Source organism: Stylophora pistillata, chromosome 1 (genome assembly GCF_964205215.1).
Source record: "Stylophora pistillata chromosome 1, jaStyPist1.2, whole genome shotgun sequence".
NCBI lineage: Eukaryota > Metazoa > Cnidaria > Anthozoa > Scleractinia > Pocilloporidae > Stylophora > Stylophora pistillata.
In genome coordinates this window covers 45251950-45267059 of record NC_142519.1, presented here as the reverse complement: position 1 = coordinate 45267059, position 15110 = coordinate 45251950, and the positions used below count along the sequence as shown (strand labels likewise).

The following is a 15110-nucleotide window of genomic DNA, read 5'->3' as shown; positions in this document are numbered from 1 at the left end:
GTCTTCTAGATATACTTGCAATTCCAATGAAGCGTGCAAACTTGTAAATCTCATATATAAATTAAATCAAAAGAAGTTTTGCAAGGACTCTTTTTTGCCGCGAAAAAGGATACCCAAGAAATCACTCTGTAATATATACTTAAGTATACGCCGCTCTCCTTGTAAGCAGAACAGAGAATTGTCAAAAATGAAATAAAATTACATTATCGTGAGAAATTTTTTGTTAACTGTCAATTGATTAAAATTAATTGACTGACGCTTGCAATGTTATATTTGCGAACTCATGCGTTCAGAAGATTTAAAGACATTTTTAAGGACTCTTCTTGCCAGGTAAAAGGATGACTGAGAGATCACTATGAAATACTTACCACCCGTATTAATTTGAGAAATATGAATACGAAGCTCTCCAACCTCGTTCCCAGAGCCTTTTCCCTTACAACTCCCCCCTCAACTATCGGAAAGGGCCCTGGGAACGAGGTTGGCAGCTCTCCTTATAACCAGAACAGAGAATTGTCAAAAAATCAAATTACAACATTATCGCAAGGAGTTTTTTTTGTCAATTGTTAATTGATTGGGATAAATTGACGCTGAGCCTTGCAATTTTAGGTTTGCAAACTCATGCGTTCAGAACATTTTTAAGGACTCTTCTTGAAACGTAAAAGGATAACAAAGAGATCACCCGTAACACTAACCATCCTATCCATTTGATAAACAGTAACTTGCCTTCCTTGAAAGCATATTGCTATAATCTTTATCATCACTGAGAGCTAGGACCTGACACTTTCGTTATGTCTAATGTTGGTGACAGGGACTTGTCTAAAAATCAGTTAAAGACATTACCGCCGGAAGTTTTCAATAACATGACTTGGCTTCATAGGCTGTAAGTAGGCTTCTTGAAACAAATCCAATTTCGCTGCTACTTATAAGGATACCTAAAAGAGCAATTTGAAATCCTTCTAACGTCCTATTTAATTAACGAGAAGTGACTCCCTTTCGTTGAGAGTACTTTGCTAACACATTTATCATAGCTAACTAAGACCTGAAATTTCTATGAAGTCCTTTCTTGGTTACAGGGACTTGTCAAGAAATGAGATAGAAATATTACCACCAGGAGTATTTAAACACTTGGTTCGGCTTTTTAGGCTGTAAGTAGTGTTTTTCACATACAAGTGCACTGATATGTAAATTATCATATTTTCAAATATCGTGTATACTTTTGTTGAAGAAAACCGTTTCTTCTTACCGTCGATTTCATGTCAACAGCAAGATGGGAGCGTTTTAAGAGGGTGAAAACCAACGATATCGGCCATTTCTTCTCTCAGTCTTCCTTTTAACATGACAGGCGACGACAACATGTCACAGGAATCTAAAAGGAATATTTAGTCAATTATTTATATGTAGAAATGTCAAAACTCATCGAAGAATGGCATGTCAGAGAAAAAAAATCAACACGAGTACGATGATTCGTTGTCTCAAAGTGACTTTTATAATATCTTTACTGCGGAAAAAGAACCTGCAGTAAAGGAAAAGGCAGATTGCTACGGTAAAATCTGTTGTGATCTTTTTTAAAAAATAGGGACTTGTCTAATAACCTGTTAAAAGACTTGCCATCCAGTTTGATCAGCCTCAAGAATTAAGAGTCACTGTCAGTAAAAATCAGATATGATCATCAAAATCGAGGACACAGCCAAAAAATTGATTTCGCTCATACTTAGTTTTTTCTAATCTTTTTTTCTTTTGAGAGTAATTAAATAAAAACTGTCGAGTGCGTATCGAGCCAAATTTCGATGTTCGAAATATCGAATTCTGTCATATTCATGGCTTGCCAGCGTAAGTCGAAAATTTTATGTGAATTTTCCTTTGCACCAATATTATAGTTAGGACCTTGAACAATTCATTGATGACATGAAAAGCAGATATGTTCTTGTTATAAATATTTTATGATTTTTTTTCTCGATGACACCCCGCGGCTGTTTTTCAATAGCCCTATTCACCACTTTCATAAATGGCTGCCGGATTAATATTCTTTTGTTCAAATTTAAATTAGCCTTTCTGGCCTCGTTCTCCAGTTCAAAATTCAAAAGAATACACTATCTCAAGCGAGGCTAGTGAGGCTAATTTGAATTTAAACAAAAGAATATCAATCCGGCAGCCATTTATGAAAGTGGTGAATAGGGCTATTGAAAAACAGCCGCGGGGTGGTACCCTAAAACAACTGCCAAAAACGCTTGTTGGTACGCGAAGAAGAACCCAATAACTATATCGCAGATACAGTTTATGGATAGATGTTCTCCGATATACTTTCTATTTTTTGTGATAATTTTTGGTTTTGCAGTAACCCTTGTTTTAAGTTTGTTTATTTTCGAGATTTGCTGCAGCCGCGATATTGAAGTTTCAACAGATCGTATGTCGAAAAGTACATTTGAAGTTAAAACATGATAAGCTAACTTAAAATAAGACTTGGTTTCCGTTTCTTATCTAGAAAATTGATTAAATTGGTGGTAGACTCTGGCAGATTTGTGCTTGTTGTCAGTTTGTTTACACAAGATATTTGGTGACTACTGTACCAAAAGGTTGCGTTTTGTTGATACCTTCGGTTTCGATTGCAAATCTACTTTCCGGGCACTTCAGTTATTAGTTTTACTTTTCAGAATGTACGATCTAGGAAAGCTCCGGCTTTTCCATGACAAACACTGATCAAATAATAAATAGTTTAAACTATGTAGCCTGTTAAACAACCTGTGTCTATAATGTATCCGTCGGCAGACTGTCGGCACGCATGTTTGATGACAGAGCTACCGATGTTTGAACATTATAATAGTTATAATAGTTGGGGATTTCTTCAGTATTACATATTTTATATACAAATCGGGTTAGAAGGGACGGTTAATTAATGATGAATTATGCATCATAGTAGTTATAGTAGTTAAAGATTTCTTACTGCGCATTTTCGGGTTGGAAGGGACGGGTCATAAATCATAAATTGTAAAGATTACGATTTTCATTCTTTTTATTACATTTTTTTTAGTATTAAGCACGTGCACGTTCTTACGAGCTTTGTCGTAAGCTCTTTTGTGTTCAACGTGAATAAATAAACTTACTTACTTACTTACGCTTGTCCAAAGATCAGTATCACTGGCATGAGGAAGTTCGCTGATTTAAACCTTATCAATATTTTAAAAAGCAGGATATGTCCAAGTTTTATTCATTTAGTTATGTCTGCAAAGTTTCTCTCAACGTACTAGTAGTCGCACGTATCCTACTCCAGTAACAGTTTTTTTCGCTTGCTTGCGTGACACTGTGACTTGTGAATTCTGGAGCTGTCAATTTCAATTTTCTCTCAGAACTTTTCAGAAAATTGTCTCAAAACATTGCGTCATTAAAACAATAAACCTTTCTCAAGCATGGCTTGTACGTTTTCATCGATGGTCGGGAGAATGTGGACCTGATCCAAGATGGGAAAATCAATCTTGTCAGGGACTCCCCCTCGTACCTTGCAACAGGAATATCACATGCCATAAAAAAACAGTTGAAGATTATTGGATGTGACACAGAAATTGAGCTTATTTTAGCAAGGAGTGCTCTCTGATATTTTCGTAGTACCACGCTTTGCCTGCTCAAGCGTCAATAGTGTTACAAAAATTCCCAGACACTATAGAACAAATGATGGCCATGTTCTTGTCATGGCAAGGGTTATTATAGCAATCTTTTATGAAATTCCAGAGGAACCAATAAGCGAGGCTCTCAAAAAATTATTTGCGCGCGTACCAAAAGGTAATTAAGGCGATCTGCTAAATAATACTTCCATAATATCTCTTCCTTATTTTCTGATGAAGAGTAGCTTTAATTTTGTTGATGTAAGAGTCTCTGTGAGAATCTAATCTATCTTACAACTGATAAAAGGACAGCAGTATTGAAACTTATTCAAACAGTATTCAAACTTTAGTTACTGAAAAGTGCTGGAAACCAGTGCAAGCCATGACGCTTGATGAGAAGAGTCTTGTTACGGGTTTTTCCGCCTTTTTTTTGTCAGTGGGCCCTGGGACCCACTCGGTCAGTTTTATTTCCCAGGCCCGTTCGGTTCACAGCTCGTGTGTTGCGGTTTTTGTGTCTGCTGCATTTGCATGCAGACACAATGATAAGCTGTAAAACGCGCGACCATTACTTCATATAAGATAAAATCGCGGATTTTCTCATGACGTTTTACCGTGGATTCCATTTCGTGACATGTTACATGAAGTATTCTCAAAGTGTAATACTTTCGGTAGCCTGTAATACTTTCGGGTGTAATACTTTCGGGTTAAATTCGTTCCTCTGGGGAATATTGGAACCAATCGGATTTGAGAAATGGACAACGCCAACAGCTCGTGGCACAACTAATTTCCGGAAAGACTCGGAAGCAATCAAATACGAGAAAAGGAAACGTCAACTTCGTCAACAACCATGTGCTTCCGTTCAGCTTTCGAAGGAAGAGGTCCGCCATCTTGTGGTATATTTCACGTGAGCTTATTGCAGTGTTTGTTGCTTGCTAGGTAAGTGATCTTTTCGTTTTTCATCTTTGTGATGGATTTCTTAAAGGGTATTTTGTCCATTTGCCACAGCATTCGCACTACTTGTTTGTCCGGCCGTGTGAAAGGTTTTGAAAGATGCTTTGAAGTTGTAGATCGATGGAAGCTTTCTTGGCGCCAACAGCATCACCACTCGGCGATATTGCGAGTGCCTTGGACACAAAATAAGCTTTATGAGCCCCATTTGGGGAAAAGAAAGTCCCTTCGGGGAATAAATGAGCCCCATTTGGGGAGAGAAAGGCCCATTACGGGAATTATTGAGCCCCTTTTGGGGATTATAAAGCCCACTGAGGGAAATATGCCCTGTTTAACCCGCTGTTTGGGAAATGAAATCGCCCCTAAAGTGAAAATACCTTTCACTGGCCAGACATTTGCGAAAGCTGTTGCAATTTTTAACCTACAAGGGAAGTGTAGAAGTACAATTCATGATATTTGTTATCTAAGGATAGTTTCTAACAGATCTTTAAAAACAGATGTAAGATTTGTTGTGGGAGCTTCCATTGTTGATGTACCGCCATCGAAAGAATTCCACAAACATTCCCCTCGGAAAAATTCCAAGTTCGTTAAACAAGTAAAACGACATAGAGACCGAGAGCCATCTAGAATACCTGTGAAAAAGGTCCTAAGTTATATGAAAAAGAGAAAAGCTAGAAGCAAGCTAAAGTTTATTTTTAAGAAATGTACCCCTAAATCTTCAAGATTGTATGACTTGGTTACTCACTATAAATTGTGGTATATACGGTATTTACAAAAATGCAACGCTTTTATTACTTCCTTAGTCAATTTTAAAAGACTGGCAACAAAAAAGTCAAAAAAAAGAAAGCAAACTAGTAGCTGTTGTTCAGGTAAAATTAAAAAATCAACTTGCCCGGCTAAAACATATTGCGTATCAAGGATGAATCTTTTGAGATCAGGTGACGTTGAATTAAATCCAGGTCCCGAACAGAATGTGAACAATCAGACCAATTTGTCAGTGGATTCCTCAACATTGCTTAACTTTCGATTAGGACAGTTGGGATTGATAGCTTTAGATGTGGGTGGTGCAGGTGACTGCTTTTTTAAAGCCGTATCACATCAATTGTATGGTAATCCCAGTCATCACTTTCACATCAGACAAGCTGCTGTCCAATACCTCAGGGATAACCCTGAACGTTTCATTGAGAGCAACACTCAGAACTCATGGAATGGTTACTTGACAAATATGTCAATGCAAGGTACATGGTGTGATGCATTAATTGTACAAGCAGTTGCAGAATCACTTAATATACAAATTTATATTGTAGAATCTCACATAAATTTTGGACAGGCAACTTTAATAGAGCCACGCCATTCATCATCACAGCAACCAAGAACAATATATATAGGTCATGTAAACGAAGTGCATTATGTATCAACAATACCAAATAGCTCTTACTCAGGAAATGAGCACCCTTACAGAAGTCACAATAGTGATTTCAATTTTACAGAACAAAATGTTCTTCCTGAACAAGTACACAATAGTACTGGAAAAAGAAAACACAATAATTATTCCAATCTGAATGATGTTAGAATAACCACTAAGAGCAATGAAAAAAAAAAGCAAATGGAATTCTTACATGAATTATTACAGAAATAACAGAAGGGCTGGTAAAAAGAATCAAAGCTGTGAACGTAACAGTGATAAACAAAGTTCACCCACTAAAGAGAATACAAATGCTGTATTTGTAAATAATGGTAGTCAAAAAAGAAAACACAATTATTCCCATCTGAACGATGTTAGGATAAGTACTAAGAACAGTGAAAACCATGAATGCAGATCCAAAACTCATGAGCAAAAAAATAAATGGAATTCTTACATGAATTATTACAGAAATAACAGAAGGGCTGGTAAAATGAATCAAAGCTATGAATGTAACAGTGATAAACAAAGTTCACCCACTAAAGAGAATACAAATGCTGTACTAGTAAATAATGGAAGTCGAAAAAGAAAACACAATTCTGATGTAAACAATTTAAGAATAAGCACTAACAGTAGTGGAAATGATAAATGCAAATCCAAGACACAGGAGCAGAAAAAAAACTGGACTTCTTACATGAAACATTACAGAAATAACAAAAGGGCTACTAAAATGAATCAAAAGTATAAGTGTAACAACAAGAAGCAAACCTCAACCACTAAAGAAAATAATAATGCTGAAAGTCAAAAAGAAAAAAACGAAAAAATGCAAAACATGGCTGCCTTAATAATGAGGTTTCATGACATTGTGTCACAGGGCCCCTTATATATTTGTAGTTGTTGTGATCAGCTGTGGTATAAACACAGTGTTTACCCAGCTACTAAAATAAGAAAATCAAACCCTGCTGCTGAAAAATATCTTATAAAAACAAAAAGTGTCAACAATAAAGAGTGGCTATGTAGAACTTGTCATAATTACTTAGCAAAGAATAAAGTTCCACCCCTTGCCATATTGAATGGAATGAGTTTTCCAATAAAACCTGAATTTTTTGACCTCAATGAACTGGAATGTAGGCTTGTAGCTCCAAGACTTGCATTTCAAAAATTAATGCAAGCTCCAAGAGGAAGGCAATTCAAAATACATGGAAATGTTGTAAATGTCCCAGCAGAAGTAACTGATACTGTCAATATCTTACCAAGGTTACCCAATGATGCTGGTACAATTAAAGTCAATTTAAAGAGAAAATTGCAATACAAAAGCTCAGCATTGTCTCTCAATATAAGGCCACATAAAGTTGTTCAAGCAGCCAATTGGCTAGTTAATAACAGCACTCTCTACAAACAGGAAGGAATAACTGTAAATCAAGACTGGGGAGTAAACAGTTTATTAGGTGAAACTAATCCTGAAAATCAAAATGAACAATCAGAAGAAATACAAAACACCAGTAGCTGCAATAAGCAAAGTAATATTAGTGGAAGTGATGTCACTGATAGTGATGATCAGTGGACTGAAGATGAGGCAGAAATACCTGCTGGTGTTACTGACACCATGTTGACGAACACAGAATTTGTTGAAGACAGTGAGCCTCAACATATATTAAATGTTGCACCAGGAGAAGGAACCAAACCCCTAAGTATATTCAGAGATCAATATTCTGAAGAATTAGCGTATCCTGGTATATTCCTTGGTCAAGGTCGGCCGGAAAATAAAGATAGACTAGTTAACGTTCATTATAGCGACATCTGTAAATCTGAACTAAGACGCTCAGATAGGAGAGCTGCTATGTGTGTTGAAAATATATTCTTTAAAACAAAAAAACTTCAAATGAAAATTATGTTAGGGAAATCACAAGTTGCTCTTAGGAAGTGCAAAGGAAATAATAGATCTTTAAATGCAGGACAGTTGAAATGTGAAGGAGCAATAGAGCGCTTGATTCATCTTGATGAAGGATTCCAATTCTTGAGAGCATTAAGAGGTTCACCACCATATTTTGAAAAGGCTAAGAAAGATTTGTTTGCAATGATTAGACAATTAGGACCATCTTCTATATTCTGTAGTTTTTCTTCAGCAGAAACACAATGGATACATTTCCTTCGAATACTTGGCCAGGTAGTTGATCATAAAGACTACACTACCAGTGAGCTTGAAAATATGACCTGGGATGAGAAATGCAGGCTTATTCAAAGTGACCCAGTGACATGTGCTAGACATTTTGATTATCAAATTAGTCAATTTCTCACGAACTTTCTTTTTGGTAAAGCTCAACCATTAGGCAAAATTTCTGACTGGTTTTACCGAGTAGAATACCAGCAGCGGGGCTCACCCCACATACACATGCTTATATGGCTTGAAGATGCACCAGTATTTGGAGTCGACGACGATGCTGCCGTTACAGACTTTATTGATAAAATAATTAGTTGTCAGTGACCAGTTGATAATACAGAATTACATAAACTAGTGAACAGGCAAATTCACAGGCATTGTCACACTTGTAGAAAAAAGTCAAAGAATGAATGTCGATTTAACTATCCACAACCTCCTATGAGAGCAACTGAAATTCTTTACCCTTTAGAAGCAGACATGCCACAAAATAAAATAAAACAGCACAAAGACACTTGGAAAATAATCAACAAGCAATTAAATGATATGAAAGAAGGCGAACCTATAACATTTGAACAACTACTTGTCAAATTAAAAGTTACTGAAAATGAATATCGACTAGCTGTGAGGTCATCGTTAAATTCACCAACTGTGTTTTTAAAAAGAAAACCGAATGAGTTAAGAATAAACAACTATAATCCTGCTTCCCTCGAGGCGTGGAGAGCAAACATGGATATCCAGTTTGTACTTGATGTGTATGCATGTGCCATGTACATAGTTTTGTATATTTCTAAAGCACAAAAAGGAATGAGTGAACTTTTACGACAAGCATGTGCTGAAGCCAGAAAAGGAAATTCTAGCATAAAGCAACAAGTCCGAGACATTGGAAACAAATTTTTAAACAGTGTCGAGATAAGTGCACAAGAAGCTGTTTACATTGTTTTACAGCTTCCTATGAAGAAGTCTTCTCGTCAAGTAATATTCATAAATACCACTCCTCCTAATGAAAGAGTTCAGCTTTTAAAATCAATAAATGACATTGAAGAAATGGATGATGATTGTGAAGATGTATATACCAATGGTCTTTTGCAAAGATATGCAAAACGCCCTTTAAGTCTTGAATACTTAACATTGGCAGATTGGACTGCATGGTATGACTCATGTGGAAAACCATATGCAAAAAAATCATTCGAAAGAGATTCTGATAACCTTCCATTAGAAACAGCTGATGATGAACAAAATGACGATGACCTTTTTGAGGATAATCTCATCAATCCCAAAAGTAACAAAAAAAGATCAAAGGCTAGAATTATAAGAAGTGTTTGGTATAACTGTGAAAAAGATCCAGAAAAACATTATCGTGAATTAATAATGCTGTTTACGTCATGGAGAAATGAGGACACTGATTTGTTAGCTAACTGTTCCTCCTACCAAGAACGTTTCATAAATGTAAAAGATAGTATAAATAAGCAAATGAAACTATATGCTGTTTGCAGTGAAGACTTAGACAAAATTCATGAACACTTGATTCATCTTGATGAAGACAATGATCATTTTGACTCAATAGCACCATTTACACAAAACAGAGAATACCAGGATGAGGCTGAGGGTCTTCAAGATTTGCATCCTGATCTCAATGAAAACTATGATTTATCAGAAGATGTTGGAATTCCTTCAGCAATAGAAACTAGTGAACCACTGATACTAAATGAATTACAAGACCAAGAGTACAGACAATTGGTGCAAACACTAAATCAAAAGCAAAAGGAATTTTTTTATCATATCTTGCATATTGTTAAAACATCAGACAAACCATTCTACTATTTCCTCTCTGGAGGAGCTGGAGTGGGCAAGTCCCATCTGGTCAAATGTCTATATCAAGCAGCACTAAAATATTACAACTCCAGAGCTGGTGAAGACTTCAATGATGTTAAAATACTGTTATTAGCACCAACTGGAAAAGCTGCTTTTGGCATACAAGGTAATACAATACACAGTACCTTGGCAATTCCAGCAAGCCAGTCACTAAAGATTTATAAACCTCTTGACTCAAGTAGACTTAACACTCTGAGATGTAAACTTCATGCAGTGAAACTAATATTTTTGGATGAAATTTCAATGGTTGGCAATACTATGTTTAATGTACAAATAAATAACAGATTAAAAGATATTATGGGCAGCAAAGAACCATTTGGAGGTGTAAGCATGATAGCACTTGGTGATTTATTTCAGTTACAACCTGTTATGGATGGTTATGTGTTTAAAGATATGAACAACTCAGAATATCGAGCTCTTGCTTCCAACTTGTGGCAAGAACTATATACAATGTTTGAATTAGAAGAAATTATGAGACAAAGAGAAAGCAAAGAATTTGCTCAACTTCTTAACAGGTTACGAGAAGGTAATCACACTCCAGAAGACATTGCAAAACTTAAAGAGAGATGCATTTCAGAAAATTGTACAAATTACCCTATCAATGTCCCCCATTTGTTCATACAGAATTCTAAAGTTGATGAGTTTAATAGGAGAGTTCACATGGCTGCAACTGGTGAAAAGTATACAATTAAAGCCTTAGATAGTGTTGTGGGTGCTAACTCTGCAGAACTAAGGGATAAGATCTTAAAGCAAGTACCACTTGATCCTAGAAAAACTAAGCAATTACCTTTAAACCTTCAACTTGCTGAAGGTGAAAGAACAGAAATCGCAGTGAATCTAAGGACTGATGATGGCATGACAAATGGTGCTGCTAATATTGTAAGGAAGATACAATTACATGACAAAAACAGACCTTCTGGAATAATATGGGTAGAATTTGACCAAGCACATGTAGGAGGAAAAACTAGACATGATTATAGGCACTTATTTGTACAAGGTATTGAACGCAAATGGACTCCTATCAAACCTATCACTGCACAATTTGCAGTTGGAAGAAACAGAACAGCTCAGGTTGTGAGAAAGCAATTTCCATTGAGACCTGCAGCTGCTAAAACCATTCACAGATCACAAGGTGACACTGAGACAAGAATAGTAGTTAACTTTAACACCAGGAGAGCAATACCTCACATTCATTATGTAGGATTAAGTAGAGTAACAACTATAGAAGGGCTTTACATAACTGACCTTTGTGAGAACAAAATAGCTGTAAATCATGATGTTAAAGCAGAAATGCAACGCTTACGGACAGAAAAGCATCTCCACTTTTCTTTAACTCCTATTTATGAAATACATGAACCTACTGTTAAGTTATGCTTCCTTAATTCAAGATCATTGCATAAACATATAGAAGACATACGCAAAGATTTGAACTATTCACATACTGATGTCAGTATATTCTCAGAAACAAGGTTATATACTTTAGACAGCAATACTGCATACACAATTAGTGGCTACAGTTTATTTAGAAATGACAGTCAATGCACAACATGTAATACCAGACCTTATGGTGGAACAGCTGTGTATAGTAAAATAAGTTTTATTCCTGGGTATCCAGTTTGCATGAACACAAATGGCGTAGAAATAACTATTGTAAAACTTGAAAAAATACCACAAATTACCATAATAGGTGTGTATCGGTCACCCAGAGTGCCTGTACGACAGATGTGTTTAGCATTAACAGAACTTCTGACTATGAACTGTTCCCAATTTAAACTATTTATGGGTGATTTTAATGTGAACTGGTTAAATGAAAAAGAGAAACTTCCTCTTTATAATTTCTTCATTAGAGAAAACAGCTACAGGCAATTAATATCATGTTATACAACTGACAACAGAACCACCATAGACCACATTTATACTAATTTACCTGAATCACAGGTGAATTTGCACATTTTAGAAACATATTTTTCAGATCATAAAGCAATCTGTGCATTAATTCGAACATAATTGCTGCTGTAGACAGCCGTCAATATTCTTGAAGCCATCGATAAATTAACCGTAAAAGTGTCAAAGAAACTAGAAATATCGAAAATAAAACTCTTTTGTGTGGTGTAACTGAGCTTAAAAGAGGATTCTGTTGCTTAAATGTTTCAAAAGGAAGCTTTAATACCACATCTGTAAATGAGCTCCAAGCGTCGTAACTTGGCCGGGTAGGATTAGTTATTTGCTTTGTATTTTATAAACAAATAAAAGCATGAGTTGACATCTGTAAATGAGCTGCAATCGTCATAACTCCAGTAGGATTAGATATTCGCCTTGTATTTTATAAACAAATAATAGCACATATTGTACGTAGTATTAAAACATGCAACTAACAGCAGCACTCATTTCTCATTGAGAACTGCTACATGTAGTTTAAATTTTCTTGTGTTGTTTGAGGTTGCTGTCTAATTTTGGATAGTAACCCTGAACGCTCTCTTTTCCCCGCCATTTGATTAAAACTTACAAAGGCAAGTATTACTTTGCTTTAAACATTACATTACAACTTTACATGTACAACGCAAAAATACAATTTCTTTAATTAAAATATATTAAAATTTATTATCTTGCTACAAAGTATTCATTTTAAATCTCTTTCTCTCAACAGCTTTAACATGGACAAAAATCATGAACTAACAGGATATCTCCATGCTGTATCGCCAGTGAAGAAAAGCTCAAAATCAAGCTACTTTGAAATGTTACTTCAAACTGGCTCTGATAGTACCGTTAGAGCAATATGCTTTGCCACAAAAAAACACGATGACCTGAAAGCCAGAAGTTCAAAAAAGAGCCCTGTGAAGCTCAGCAACTTCCAAATGGATCTTAAATCAAATACAGTACTTATGGACAACAAAGTCCGAATTGACGCAACCAAGGTATCATTCACACCAAAAGAAATACCACAAACAAATAACATAGCGTCACTCTCTGGTGTCCACTTCCAACAGCTGATAACAATTAAAGCGAAAGTTACAAAGATCAGTGGTACAAAAAAAGTAACTACAGAGAATGGAGAAAAATGTAAAGCTGAATGCTTCCTCAGCGATCCATCCGGAACAATAACATTAACTCTCTGGGAAGACAAAATAAATGAAATCAGTGAAGGAAAAACTTATACATTCCATAACGTTAGAGTTATAAAAGAATACAAGTCTGACAAACTAGCCTTGGGCACAACGATGCATGACTGTACAGTGTCGGAAGCAGAGGACTTCATTGAATCCTTACCCCAGTCTGTTGAACTGCCTGATTCTTTTACAACCACAGAGGCCAAGGTTGAAGTCATTGGTCTGCTAACATTCGGAAAGTACCTTTCATGTTTACAGTGCCACAAAAAGGTAGCAGATGGATCTTTTACTGCCAAGATTATAAAATGTGGTAACTGTAATCTGACGCAAAAAAGAGATAAATGTATTACCAACTGTTTTGCAAAAGTTAAAGTTTCACAAGATGACAACCAGTTCACTGTAACATTCTTCCAAGAACAAATTAAAAAAGTTTTTAATATCTTACAACGTCCACAAACACTGGATGAAGAAAAGATAACAGAAGCACTCTTAGATGCTCCAATCTTAAAAATAAAATATGACAATAAATCAAAGATCATAAACGAGGTATCTCCCTATATCATTTGAATAGCTGTTCATGTACTTCCCTCATCATTGGCAAAGGTTGAAAACAAAAACGTGGGAAGTGCAAACCTGTACAAACAAAATTACAAAGTTCTTTTATTAATGCCAGATTTACGCTCACATACAACCTGTAAGACAGTATACACAGGCAGAAATGCTGTTATAGTTTATTCCTATTAAAATCATTGTGTAAATGATTTCGATCAAAAAGTAACAATATACAACATTGAATGAGTGGTTCAGTTGCTATTAATTAGATTACACTTTATTGCAATTTTTTGGCAATTTCGTTAACTTTGAGTAGTTCCGTTACAGTTATTGCCCCTTAAACAGTTCTTGAAGTACCCTTAAGTTTCGTTACAGTTCATTACAACATAAATATACCATGTGGAATTACTAATGTTTAACAAAATAAGTTGTGTTAATAAAAGCAATTGAATTACCACATTGTCTTTGCCACTGTGTTACGATTTTTTCCGGTACACTTATTTCCATACCTTTATATGTTACATGCAGTTCATTTTGAAAAATATTAATGCTAATGGACATACAACATAGTGAACACAAGGCAAAAAAAAAAAAAAAAAAAAAAAAACACCCTAGTATAAAAGAAACAGAAGTACTACACTTGATTGCATAAAATAAAACTATCCGCTCCCAGGAAACACCTTGCACTACCAAATGTTAGCATAGCGGACCTTTTTTTAAAAAAATCACTGGAGTAACATATGCCACTGTTCTTTGTGAAAACGCCATCCTATTGCAGCAGACACAAGTACCCGTTGGGTACCTATTTTTTAGTTTCGGTAGGTTTCACCTTCATTTATCACCTCTGTCAGTTTATCATTCATCGCAGCACCATCCATGTAAGTTTTCATCGTTCCGTTATTTTATTGTTTTTGCCTTGTCGTATTTTCTGTTTTCTGTTTTCGTTTCATCGTTTTCTGTATTTTATTTACATGTAGTTTCACCATTCGACACTGAAGGAAAATAAACCATCGACTTACATACTCTTCGTGTTTCGGTTGAACACTACGCTAAGAACGCGACAAGTCTATTTACTCACATTTCTGTTTGCTTTGATAGAATTTTGTGGCCCAAAGGGGCCATTACCCCCACGCGGGATGGTTGAACGGTTTGGACAGAGTTTTGTCGAGCTCGACCGTGTCCCCTTTCATCCGTGTTCGGATCTTGTAGATAGGAAGTTGGAACACGGATGAAGTGTATTTCACCGGCGAGAACACGTAAAATCGTCATCCGTGCAAAATACGATACTTGGCAGTCAATTTTTCTTTTTTATTCGATTTGCTTTTTTTTATATAGTATCAAAACGAATTTGGCTGGTTTATATCAGCTATTTAAACGTTATTAGTTTAAGCATATCAAGCAGTTGAATATTATTCAAACACTAATAGTATCAAGCAATTAATTCTCCCTGCAAGAGCTATCATTTATTTCCA

General features: G+C 35.7%; 3 protein-coding genes across 5 annotated transcripts; all 3 read left to right on the top strand.

The window, feature by feature from the left end:
- The first annotated feature begins 4365 nt into the window (after positions 1–4365).
- LOC148742727 (uncharacterized) lies at positions 4366–14097 on the top strand. 3 transcript variants are annotated; one of them, XM_088759125.1, is made up of 3 exons: positions 4366–4532; positions 5348–5782; positions 12627–14097. In XM_088759125.1, the coding sequence occupies exons 2-3, from the start codon at positions 5748–5750 to the stop codon at positions 13651–13653; spliced, it is 1062 nt and encodes a 353-aa protein (XP_088615251.1). In that variant the 5' UTR covers positions 4366–4532; positions 5348–5747; the 3' UTR covers positions 13654–14097. The 3 variants fall into 3 exon arrangements, with proteins under 3 accessions (XP_088615251.1, XP_088615245.1, XP_088615240.1); XM_088759119.1 differs by lacking the exon at positions 5348–5782 and having other exon boundaries at positions 4368–4532; XM_088759114.1 differs by lacking the exon at positions 4366–4532 and having other exon boundaries at positions 4539–5782; positions 12627–12765.
- On the top strand, positions 5789–8438 carry LOC148742729 (uncharacterized). Its single transcript, XM_088759096.1, has one exon. The coding sequence runs from the start codon at positions 6134–6136 to the stop codon at positions 8429–8431; it is 2298 nt and encodes a 765-aa protein (XP_088615222.1). The 5' UTR covers positions 5789–6133; the 3' UTR covers positions 8432–8438.
- Positions 9672–12394, top strand: LOC148742728 (uncharacterized). The gene has a single exon (XM_088759109.1). The coding sequence runs from the start codon at positions 10223–10225 to the stop codon at positions 11984–11986; it is 1764 nt and encodes a 587-aa protein (XP_088615235.1). The 5' UTR covers positions 9672–10222; the 3' UTR covers positions 11987–12394.
- Positions 14098–15110: the final 1013 nt, after the last annotated feature.